This window comes from Xenopus laevis, chromosome 4S, assembly GCF_017654675.1.
Source record: "Xenopus laevis strain J_2021 chromosome 4S, Xenopus_laevis_v10.1, whole genome shotgun sequence".
NCBI lineage: Eukaryota > Metazoa > Chordata > Amphibia > Anura > Pipidae > Xenopus > Xenopus laevis.
The window spans coordinates 43,070,091-43,082,513 of NC_054378.1; the positions used below are offsets into that span (position 1 = coordinate 43,070,091).

Here is a 12,423-nt window from a genome sequence, read left to right on the forward strand (position 1 = left end):
AGATTGTGAGATAGACCGAGCTCTGGCCCAAGGGTGCTTTTAGCAGCTGGTCAACACCACAGTGTGGGTTAGACCAAGCTCTGACGATTTCTTTCTTTGTTTCATATCAAAATTAGGTTCATTCAATCACATCTACAGAAAAATATTCTCATCCCACAGAATCCACTGCAGAATCCTTAGTAAATTCTACTTTGATAAACTAATACTTTCTGAAGTAGTGAGAGAACAAAATTACAGATTGATCCCTTTGCCATACAAAAGGATTTAACTTTCATTCAAATAATAGTAAATACCTTAACAGCTCTCCCAAATGTGTTTTTTCTTTACCCAGTTATTTACATCTACTCTGGGAATGTCCTCTAATTAAACATTTTGGAAAGATATTCAAGCTCATGTTCTCAATTTTCATTATCCTCTCAATTTACGCTCATGGGTACAGATAATGAAATTGGTCTATTCTCTGTAATACTTCATTCTCGACACATTATAAAATCCGTCAAATTAACTCTAGCTGCAGCATGAACTGGATTTAAGAAATAGATCCGAGGCCACTTCTCCTTCCTTAAGCAAGACTTTTTATCTGGATTAAAAACCACTTTCTACAAATATAACTATCCCATTACAGGCTTCATAATATACAAAGTTGATTAAAATTGAAAATATTTTTACAAAACATGGAGAATGAGAAAGACAGGATAAATGGCGTCCTTTACTGTTCCATAGATATTTAATCTTATTACAATCTAGCTGGTAGATATTAAAGATATCCTACACAAACTCTTATGCAGATGTTTAAATTCAGTCATTTTCCAGTTATATTCTTTCTTTTGCCGCCCCCACGGCACTCACCTCTTCAGCACCGGAGTGGTTTGGGGGCGGTCCAAGTCACGCTGGAGGAGTCGGGGTGGTCCACGTCGCTAGTGCAGAACTAGAAGAGTCAAATTTCTGGGTTGAAAAGCTGAAATTTGTCTCTTAGTTACCAGGAGCAGCATTTTTGCCACCCCTGGCAACCAGGGGGTGCTGCTGCCCGAGGCAAGTGCCTAAACTCGCCTCATTAGTGTAGCGCCCCTGTTTACAACGGCACATAAACGGTCTATTTAAGTGCCATTTCTAGATATAATTAAGCTACACTTTATATTCTGATATTTTGTCACTTCTTGATCATTGTACAGTTTGACTGTTATTCACATGTATTTATGTATTAGTGTATAGGTTGCTATAAAGCACCATAACCAGGTTTATCATTCTCCAACGTGGCTTCTAAAACTCTTTTGAATGTGGAGCACATCACGAATGAAGCAGCATTACAGGCCTGGACTGGGAGTCAAAATAGGCCCTGCCGTTCCAAGTACACAGAGGCCCAAACAGCCCCCTATATGGTAACCTTCTATGGAACCATACCTCAGCCACTCTGGCATTTGCCAAAACCTACAGATTGCCAGTCCAGGCCCAATGTCCGCTACAAATCAGGCTAAAGTGCGTGAAGACCAGGTGTGCGGGCGGCTTCTGCTTATTCTGGGGCCCTCCGAGTTACCTCACAACTGCATTATGTGTAAGCAGGCTCCAATAGCCGCCTAATATTAAGGGCACACACCTTACACAAAACAAGTATGTCACAGATTCGCAGCCTCCACTGAACAGCGAGTGCCCCCGTATGAATGAATACAATCCTGCCCCAAGGAAAAAAAAACCTAATGCTAGTCATAGTCAGCGCAAACCAATATTCCCTCAGCTGCGCACTGCGTCAGTGTTTTTCTCCTCCGCGGAACCACCATTTTAAAAACGCGCCGAATGTCACGTGACGCCGCAGACGGTCCCGTGATCGCGACGTCACCCACTGCCGCTTATTAACCAGGAACTATCCATCCGGGTCACAGTAGCGGTCGGACATCCTCGTGTGGGGACGCAGTTGCCGTGAAGACTTGCAGTGACAGTAGTAGCGATGAAGGCAATGCTCGGGATAATGAACTCATTTAGGATGACTGGATTTTGAGATGACAGCAGCAATACACGTCATGTATTATATTTGATGATTATAAGCGCTTGTCCAAGCATGCTGCTTCAGAGAGGCTGCCGTGCTGTGGCTCTCCTGCTGTCTCCCTCCTACAGTAACACGCTGCTGCCTAACGTTACCCATGTGCCTCGCCGCCTGTCCTCCTCTTCGTGGACTTTGGGGAAGAAGCGAAGTTACTGGCGGTACTTGAAGAGACGCGTGTTGGGAGCAGCCACACCTCCGTACTCCCGTGTCACCCAGACTGGTGATCCAGTGCTGCGCTGCACTGCTGCCCGTGTCCCCTCGGCTCACGTGTCCCACCCAGACACACAGGCTGTCGTGAATCAGCTGGTGAGGGTCTTAAGTGCCGGCTGTTGCGTCGGGATAAGTGCCCCTCAGCTTGGGGTGCCTCTGCGGATCCTGGCAGTTGCTTTCCCAGAACAGATGTGCCAGGCAGTGCCCCCTGAGGTTCGCCAAGCGAGAGAGATGAGCCCATTCCCGCTCCAAATATTTATTAATCCAGAGATGCGAATCCTGAACTCCCAGACTCTCAGCTTCCCAGAGGGCTGCAGCAGCGTCCAGGGATTCTCTGCAGTGGTGCCCCGCTACTATGCCGTGGAGATATCGGGTATGTATGAGCAGGGCCCGTACAACAACATTTTCAGGCCCCCTGGGTCCCGGCCCCCAAGCCCCACCCCAGATCCCGCCCACTCCCCCAAGAGCCACCCCAGATCCCGACCACTCCCCAGATCCCGCCCACTCCACACTACAGTTAAAAGACCACACAGACATCTGCGCTAAAAAAGGTAACCCCCACCACGCACAAGTTATAAAGAGCTATTGATGGGCATGCCCCCCTTATAAGTTAAAAAAAAACTGTAGTGCCAGGCCCCCCATAAATTTTTTTTTAAAAAAATTGGTGGTCAGGGCCCCCCTTTAGGCTTAAAAAAACCAATTGGTGATCTGGTCCCCCCTATAAGTTAAAAAAAAAACACCAAAAAATAGAACACAAGAAGATAGGCGCTGAGGCAGGATTAACTGCTAAATCATCAGTGTTTATTTGCCAACACTACATGTTTCGAACCATAGAAGGCTCTTTGTCAAGTGTGGAGACAATCAGTGCATCATTACTTAAAAGGTGTTAGACAGGAAGTGACACAATATAATGGAAACGAACTTTCCAATTATTAACCCTTGCCTAAAAGATTAGTGAAAAAATTATTTAGAAAAACATACTGAAGCGTGACAATGTCCAATACAGATTTTTGTTTGGTACAAATAAAGTCTTTTGAAGCGTTTCAATGGTGTCTGTTGTGTGTCTTTACTTTTTGCGATAAGTCTTTAAGGTGGAAGTAGGAAAAACAGTGACTGTGAAGATAAAAATATCATAGGGAATAAAAAACAATTTATTATCCAGGTTTAGTACTGCCTAAAAAAGCCTACCAAGCCCTCTTTTCATCACAAATTCTTAACAACAGAGTTCCATTAGTACGAAATTACTAGGCCTTAAATGCCATTGGTTTATTATATATATGTTTAACAAATTTATTGAGCCCATACGTTACCATTAGAAGTTTTCAAACATATCTTGGCTATTAATACTGATCAATATCTGGAAGAGAAGAGTAATGCACATATTAGGACCGTTTATAAAGAACTTTTTATAAGAAACTTTTTACGCTCCAAGACTCATTCAAGCCTTTTGGATTCATAGTGTTTAGTTTCTTAATCCAGTACATTTCCCGTTGTAACAATTTGGTTTTCACATCCCCTCCCCTAGGAGGGTTTTGCACTACTTCTAGTACAAGCCATTTCAACTGATTGACATTGTGTTTCATTTCTGCGAAGTGCCTCGCAACTGCTGTATCTGTGTAGGTGTCTTTTTTATAATTTCGGATATACCCTCGATGTTCCTTAATCCGTATTTTTATTTGCCTAGCAGTTTGCCCTACGTATGCCATTCCACATGGGCATTTAAGTAGGTAGACTACGTTGCATGTGTCGCATGTTGCATAATTTTTTAAAAACAAGGGGGTGCCATATAAGGGGTGATTAACCCTATCTCCCTTGATAATAGATGCGCAACACACACAATTAAGGCAAGCAAATGTTCCCTTTTTAGGTTTTCCCAAAAATCTTTGTGTGCTGCTCTTTGGGGGGTCAATTTCAGATGGGCATAATATGTCCCGTATGCACTCGCCCCTTTTATAGCTAAACATAGGATTATTAGGGTAACACTTCCCTATTGTTCTATCCTGCTGGATAATGGGCCAGTATTTTAACACAATTTTTTCTATGGCTTTACTATGTGACCCATATGTAGAAACAAATGGTAAACTCTTTTTCTCTTCTTTTTTGGTTTTATACATTAAAAGGTCTTTTCTATCGACTTTGTTAGTCTCTTGTATACAATTATGTATTTGCTTGCGATTATAGCCTCTATCTAGAAACCTTCCTCTCAGTGTTTCCGTGGCACTAATCAGGCTCCCTGTGTTTGAGGATATCCTACGAGCCCGTAGGAACTGCCCTCTAGGGATAGCCTTAATTATATTTGGTGCGTGAAAGCTGTTAGCATGTAAGACATTGTTCCTGTCAGTCTCCTTACGATAGTCTTCTAAATATAAACGACCACAGGCAAACCTTTCATATATAGAGCGCAAGGCCTTAACTGCTTTAAAAAATAATAACACCATTGTTATACGTAAAGCTGATAAAGGGGGGGCTACAGTAGTGATGGATAAAAAAAGCTATATAACTGAAGCTTTTAACCAGCTAACTACCCCTGGCCACTATGAAAAAATAGCCTGTGACCCTACTGCCCAGATTAAGAAAGATATTGACCTAATGATAAATGAGGCATGGGTTAGTAACATAATATCCACAAATGTTAAAGAGTATTTAACTACTGAATTTCCAAGAATACCAGTACTATATTTACTCCCAAAAATTCACAAAAGTCTAACAAACCCCCCAGGTAGACCAATAGTATCAGGGCTGGGCTCAGTCTTGGAACCATTATCTAAGTTTGTAGATTCTTATTTGCAACCGTTGGTAAAGGGGATACCGGTTTGCCTTAAAGACACCACAGAATTACTTGTAAAAATGAATGAAATACAGAATCTACCATTGGATGTCCAGCATGTAAGCATAGACATACAGAGCCTGTATACATCTATACCACAGAATGAGGGGTTAAGGGTGGTGGAAGAAGCCCTTTTAGAAACTAATCTCTCTCCACACCTCATATACTTTATACTTGATTCCCTTACAATGGTACTACAAAGAAATTACTTCAGGTTTGCTGGAGAGTTTTACTGGCAACGCCAGGGCACGTCCATGGGTGCTGCGGTAGCACCCTCTTTTGCCAATTTGTTTGTGTACCATTTAGAGAAAACATTATTCTTAGAAAGTCGCTTTAAGCGGTACATATACCAATATTATAGATATGTCGATGATGTCTTGATTCTGTGGAAAGGCCCCCTAGATATCTTCCATGAAATGGTAAATGAAGCAAACAAGGCACATAACACCATTAAATTTACATTGGAAGTAGGAGGTAAAACGCTGAATTTTTTGGATGTACACCTTGAAATTGTGGAGGGCCAAGTATGCACCAGCCTGTATCGTAAGGAGACTGACAGGAACAATGTCTTACATGCTAACAGCTTTCACGCACCAAATATAATTAAGGCTATCCCTAGAGGGCAGTTCCTACGGGCTCGTAGGATATCCTCAAACACAGGGAGCCTGATTAGTGCCACGGAAACACTGAGAGGAAGGTTTCTAGATAGAGGCTATAATCGCAAGCAAATACATAATTGTATACAAGAGACTAACAAAGTCGATAGAAAAGACCTTTTAATGTATAAAACCAAAAAAGAAGAGAAAAAGAGTTTACCATTTGTTTCTACATATGGGTCACATAGTAAAGCCATAGAAAAAATTGTGTTAAAATACTGGCCCATTATCCAGCAGGATAGAACAATAGGGAAGTGTTACCCTAATAATCCTATGTTTAGCTATAAAAGGGGCGAGTGCATACGGGACATATTATGCCCATCTGAAATTGACCCCCCAAAGAGCAGCACACAAAGATTTTTGGGAAAACCTAAAAAGGGAACATTTGCTTGCCTTAATTGTGTGTGTTGCGCATCTATTATCAAGGGAGATAGGGTTAATCACCCCTTATATGGCACCCCCTTGTTTTTAAAAAATTATGCAACATGCGACACATGCAACGTAGTCTACCTACTTAAATGCCCGTGTGGAATGGCATACGTAGGGCAAACTGCTAGGCAAATAAAAATACGGATTAAGGAACATCGAGGGTATATCCGAAATTATAAAAAAGACACCTACACAGATACAGCAGTTGCGAGGCACTTCGCAGAAATGAAACACAATGTCAATCAGTTGAAATGGCTTGTACTAGAAGTAGTGCAAAACCCTCCTAGGGGAGGGGATGTGAAAACCAAATTGTTACAACGGGAAATGTACTGGATTAAGAAACTAAACACTATGAATCCAAAAGGCTTGAATGAGTCTTGGAGCGTAAAAAGTTTCTTATAAAAAGTTCTTTATAAACGGTCCTAATATGTGCATTACTCTTCTCTTCCAGATATTGATCAGTATTAATAGCCAAGATATGTTTGAAAACTTCTAATGGTAACGTATGGGCTCAATAAATTTGTTAAACATATATATAATAAACCAATGGCATTTAAGGCCTAGTAATTTCGTACTAATGGAACTCTGTTGTTAAGAATTTGTGATGAAAAGAGGGCTTGGTAGGCTTTTTTAGGCAGTACTAAACCTGGATAATAAATTGTTTTTTATTCCCTATGATATTTTTATCTTCACAGTCACTGTTTTTCCTACTTCCACCTTAAAGACTTATCGCAAAAAGTAAAGACACACAACAGACACCATTGAAACGCTTCAAAAGACTTTATTTGTACCAAACAAAAATCTGTATTGGACATTGTCACGCTTCAGTATGTTTTTCTAAATAATTTTTTCACTAATCTTTTAGGCAAGGGTTAATAATTGGAAAGTTCGTTTCCATTATATTGTGTCACTTCCTGTCTAACACCTTTTAAGTAATGATGCACTGATTGTCTCCACACTTGACAAAGAGCCTTCTATGGTTCGAAACATGTAGTGTTGGCAAATAAACACTGATGATTTAGCAGTTAATCCTGCCTCAGCGCCTATCTTCTTGTGTTCTATTTTTTGGTGGATTACTTATTTGCACCTACGGCGGAGGTGCCTCACAAGAAGACTGGGCAATACTATTTAAAGACTTTTCGGTATCCAGTCAACCTTGATTACTAAGTTAAAAAAAAAACATTGGTGGTAGGGCCCCCCTTACAAGTAAAAAAAAAAAAACTTCCCCCCCCACAAGTTATAAAAAGCCATTGGTGATCAGGCCCCCCCCTGCAAGTAAAAAAAAAAAAAATTGGTCAGATCCCCCACAATTTTGTAAAAATTTGCTTGCCTGTGTTTTGTGTCTAAGGGGGGCCGCCATGCTTCACTTACTTGATTAGCTGGGCCCCCCCTGCTTTCAGCGTGCACAAAATATGGCACAGCAGCTCCGTGCACGGAAGCTTTTCTCCTTCCTATGCCCTGGTGGTCCTTTAAGAATAAGTCCTGGTAAAGCTGTACGGGGATTGGATAAGGGGATCCAATCCCAATGCAGATGTAATCCTTTATTCTTAAAGGACCAATGAGGGTACAGGAAATCTTAATAGGAGAAAAGCTTCCGTGCACAGAGCTGTGTGCCATATTTTGTGCACGCTAAAAGCAGGGGGGCCTGGCTAATCAAGTAAGTGAAGCATGGTCTGGGCCCCCCCTTAGACACAAAACCCTGCGGGCCCGGGACAACTGTCCCCCCTGTGACCCCCTGATGGCGGCTCTGTGTATGAGCGCCACATAGCTCCAGCAAACACATACAGAAGCCAGTGGTGGATTAATGAGATGTGTGGCCCCTAGGCTACACTTTCCACAGGCCCCCTTCTAGGGTACTCCCAAAGTTTATAAATCTAAAACAATCGGGTGCATGGGGCCCAAGATCTAGCTTTTTTTCAATTATTCCGTTTTTTAAAGAAAATAAAAATAATTGAAAAAGCTAGATGGCTCCCTAATCACTCTGGGCCCTTAGGCTATAGTCTAGGGTAGCCGATTCATTAATCCGCCCCTGACAGAAGCTCATACCATTCTTTAAAATAGTGATACTACTGCAGCCTTGACTCGGAGTCTGTGTGCTATGGCCCAAAGAAATGTGCCCAATGGAGCAGGTTTTCTCTGCTTGAAGGAAAAAGTCTTTGCATCAAGATAGCGTGTTGTTGCCTAGGGGTTCTGTTCTGTGACCAGATGTAAACTAATTATGCAGAGTGGCTTTTCCCAAACATACAAACAGGGACAGAACTAGGGGTAGGCAAAAAATGCTCCTACCTAGGGCACAATGATGTGGGGCACTGGGCAGGTACCTTTTCAAAGGTCTTACCCCTAGTCTGGGTTCACTCCACCCCTCCCTCTGTCACTCGCCCCTTCCTCCCTTCTCTTCCTTCTCTTTTATTGCTCATGCACACTTGCCTGCACAACCGGACTGTGGGGGGCGAGGGTAGCCGAGTGGAGTGCCTAGGGCCCTGCATAAGGGAAGGACTACACCCAGGCATCAAGTCGGATGTGACGGAAGTAAGGTAAGATATACAAACGTCGGGTGGTGTTGCAGCATTGATCCGACAGTCGTGCCGGGTTGGATCAACATTGCGACACCATCAAACATTTGTATATCTTGCCTTACTTTCATCGCATCCAGCTTGCCGCCTGCTTTTTTGCACAGCGCGTCAGATCGCACATAAAACGCCCATGTTGTCCTACCCTAAAAAGGGCTCTAAACTCCACAGGAAATTTTGTAGGATGGTGTCAAAACCACATAACACATCTTGCAAGTCTGATGTAGTTGCATGGGTCAAAATATGGCACCTATATAAAAATCTGACATGTAAACTACATGCCTATTTTTCCATCTAAAGGTGGCAATGGGAAAGCAGCATTGTCATCTGATGAAATAAAATCCAATGGTGTTAAAGGACAAGGAAAGTCTAAAATAGAATAAGGCTAGAAATGCTGTATTTTCTATACTAAACATAAGCATGAACTTACTGCACCACAAAGCCTAATCAAACATATAATTTATGCTTTCAAAGTTGGCCACAGGGGGCTGTCATCTTGTAATTTTGTTAAACATCTTTGCCTGACCCTGACCCTGCACATGCTCAGTGTGGTCTGGACTGCTTAGGGATCATCATAAACAAAGCTGCTTGAGTTCTGCATGGCTGGGAAGTAAGGTGGGGGCTCCCCCTGCTGTTCATAAGTATGATTGTTTCCATGCTCAGCAGTTAGGGACCATCTGACAATTCCTATCCACAGCAGTAAATGAAGGGAGAATTTCATTGCATACAGTCAGGTTTCTTATAAAAACGGTATACATTTTTTAATTAAAGTATATTGGATATAGGTTTCTTTTTCATTAAAGAAAGTAAAAATTGGATTTTATTTTTTTGCCTTTCCTTGTCCTTTTAAACCGACTTTTCTGTTTCCATTGAAATACATCAACTGTAGATACCTGATCAAATGACACCATCCAACTTCTATCTGATCAGACTTTGCTTTCTAGCTATAGGGGGATCAGACTTTGTAGGATCATACAAATGTTGCATGCTGTTAAATGGCAAGAACAGATAAAATTAGACCCAAAAAAGCTGATCAAAATCTCCAGTGTAGTTTTACCCTAAAGGCAGGCAGTGACACATGCGAAGATTCAGGGAGATTATTCGTCCAGCGACAAATCTCTTTATCAGGCGACTAATCTCCCTTAACTGCCTTCCCGCTGGCTAAAAAGTAAATCGCCGGTGCACTGGCACTCGTAAAGCTTTGTTTTCCAATGTTGCCTCACGAGGAAAGTTTGGGCAACTTTGGAAAGCCAAAGAGATCCGAGTGCCATCCCGCCGGCGATTAACATACTAGCCTGTGGGAAGGCAGTTTGAGGAGATTAGTAGCCCAAAGAAGGGATTTGTCGCTGGGCGACTAATCTCCCGAAATTGCAGCATGTGCCCTGGTCCAGGCAATCTGTGGGTTCTGGCAAATGCCAGAAGGGCTGCTGTAAGTTGCCATAGACAGTCACTATATATTGGACTGGCGGGAGGCTGTTTGGGCTGCTGTGTGGCCTGTTTGGGCCTCTGTGTACATGAAATGCCAGGGCCTGTTTTGAATCTCAGTCCAGGACTGGCCCTTAGATTTATTAGCAGTTTGTGCTCCATTGGGCCCCTTATATGGCCGGATTTGCAGGGTCTGTTTACTGGATAATAACAAATGTTCATTCTAGGAAACACAGAGCAGCTACTGCAGGGCACAAAAACTGGGAATCTCTACTTTGTAATGACCACTGACATTTTCTACATCCCATGACAACACTTCAGGGTCCACCATAAGAACTGTATATCTTTTATATCAGTGTACAGAGATTTCAACTTGTAAGTATTTTGAATGAAGCTCTGGAGCAAAGTGCTCATAGATCGCAAAAAAACAACAGATTGGGGTAATGTTTTATACATTTATATGGGCTAGACAATGAGCTAAACGTTTAAACCTCTTTCTACAAAATGCTTTTAACACAAGAAGTGTTGTTTTAAAGTCTTCTGATGTTGCTGACTGTACTGATTATTAAAACCATCTATGCTTTCTTAGGGCTAAATCCAAAGGGTGAACACATTACCTGGCAGGCTCAGGGTTGGGCTGCACGAATAATCCAGCATGAGATGGACCATCTGGATGGGGTTCTGTACATTGATAAAATGGATCCTCGGACATTTGTCAACATCAGCTGGATGGAGGTCAATGACTAGGAAAGTAGAATGCTTGAAGCTCCAAGATTCATGAAATGTGATAAATGGATCTATCATCCAGATGTAAGGACTCTTACACATGGTCATATTTGTGCATTTAAAAATGCATGCATTGCATTTATATACACACAGGAGTACAAACAGGCAGGAAATAATGGAATCAGCTCCAGCCGATGTTTTAAATGCACATCAAACTCACACAAACGGCCTGTGTGTAAGAGCTGTTAGAATAGCATTGTTTATTGCAATCTTCAATACAGACTGTGTTCTGTGCAAGCTCATTATGTTTATATTGCAGAAGACTGAAAAACCTGGTCTATTTTCTGCTGAAATGGCTATACTTTGTTAGACACCAAAAAAATGCCTTCATACTCTGCTAAAATAACTCTGCAGCATGTGACTGCTGTTTGTCTTCTGTTCAAAATTGAAGAAGTCACCAGGACCAGCTGTTTTATTCACTATTTGGATTTTTTTGTGAAGGAAAACATAGTATTGTGCAGTTGGTTTGCAGATATTGTTTTATAACAACATTCTGCAGAGATGCTCATAATGAGAACAACATATTCCACCCTCAATGGTTGTGACTTGTGCTATTTATACTGATCTGGGATATGGAGTTGTGGCTATCATTATCATATATGAAAGCTTTATAAATATACTCAAACAACACATCTTTGTTTGTAGTATGGTTTGTAAATCTCATTCATTTTCACAAAAAAAAAAATAATAGTTTTAACACACACCCATGGTGTGATACTTTATATATTAGACACTCTGCTGATATAGTTGGTTATTAATCATGTTTACTGGGTTAGTGCATCAATGCTATTCGACAAATTTTTCTATAAACTTGTCGTAAAGAGAACAATTGCAGATAGGATGGCAAAGTATCTGCCTTGTAAAATAAATGATTAAAGGAGAAGGAAAGCTACATAAGCAGTTTATTGCCAATAGATTAGCCACAATACTGCAAGCTACACACTATATTTATTCTGCAGAATGCTTTACCATACCTGAGTAAACTGCTCTAGACACTCTCTCTGTTTAGGATAGCAGCTGCCATATTAGCTTGGTGTAACATCACTTCATGCCTGAGCCTCTCCCTCATAGCTCTGAGCTCAGATTATAGTGGGGGGGGGGCAAACTGAGCATTTTGACATAGGACTCAGAGCTACATTACTTTGAGGTTTTACTGGTGTGTTTATATAGACCTTTCTGATAAAGCTTATTTAGTTTTAGCCTTCTCCTTGAAAAGGTAACATGAAGATGTCACCAGATTTGAAAGTAGCTTTCATGATGTATGAGCTATTTAATAATTAATAGATATCAAAAGAGAACCCTAGTTAATATCCTGAATGATCTGTTGGAAACAAAGCTTGTTTTCAGTATGTTACTGATTCAAGTTGAAGAGTGACTTACTGAGGGTAAGAATGCATCTGCATTGGTGGACTATATAGAAAGTAGTAATTACACAGCAGGGACTTTATGTACATTTTACACATTGAACTTATTTATAGATTA

General features: G+C 41.4%; 1 protein-coding gene and 2 long non-coding RNA genes across 3 annotated transcripts; 2 read left to right on the forward strand and 1 right to left on the reverse strand.

Annotated features, from left to right (window-relative positions):
• The first annotated feature begins 1,890 nt into the window (after positions 1-1,890).
• On the forward strand, positions 1,891-11,287 carry pdf.S (peptide deformylase, mitochondrial S homeolog). The gene is given in 2 exon segments (NM_001114814.1): positions 1,891-2,621; positions 10,745-11,287. Coding segments are annotated over 2 exon segments (726 nt in total). The 5' UTR covers positions 1,891-2,053; the 3' UTR covers positions 10,903-11,287.
• Positions 3,028-3,952, reverse strand: LOC121393249. Its single transcript, XR_005960897.1, has 2 exons — positions 3,559-3,952; positions 3,028-3,361 (listed from the first exon to the last, which is right to left on the reverse strand). It is a non-coding gene; the product is annotated as an uncharacterized LOC121393249 (long non-coding RNA).
• Positions 5,930-7,352, forward strand: LOC121393248. The gene is made up of 2 exons (XR_005960896.1): positions 5,930-6,658; positions 6,856-7,352. It is a non-coding gene; the product is annotated as an uncharacterized LOC121393248 (long non-coding RNA).
• Positions 11,288-12,423: the final 1,136 nt, after the last annotated feature.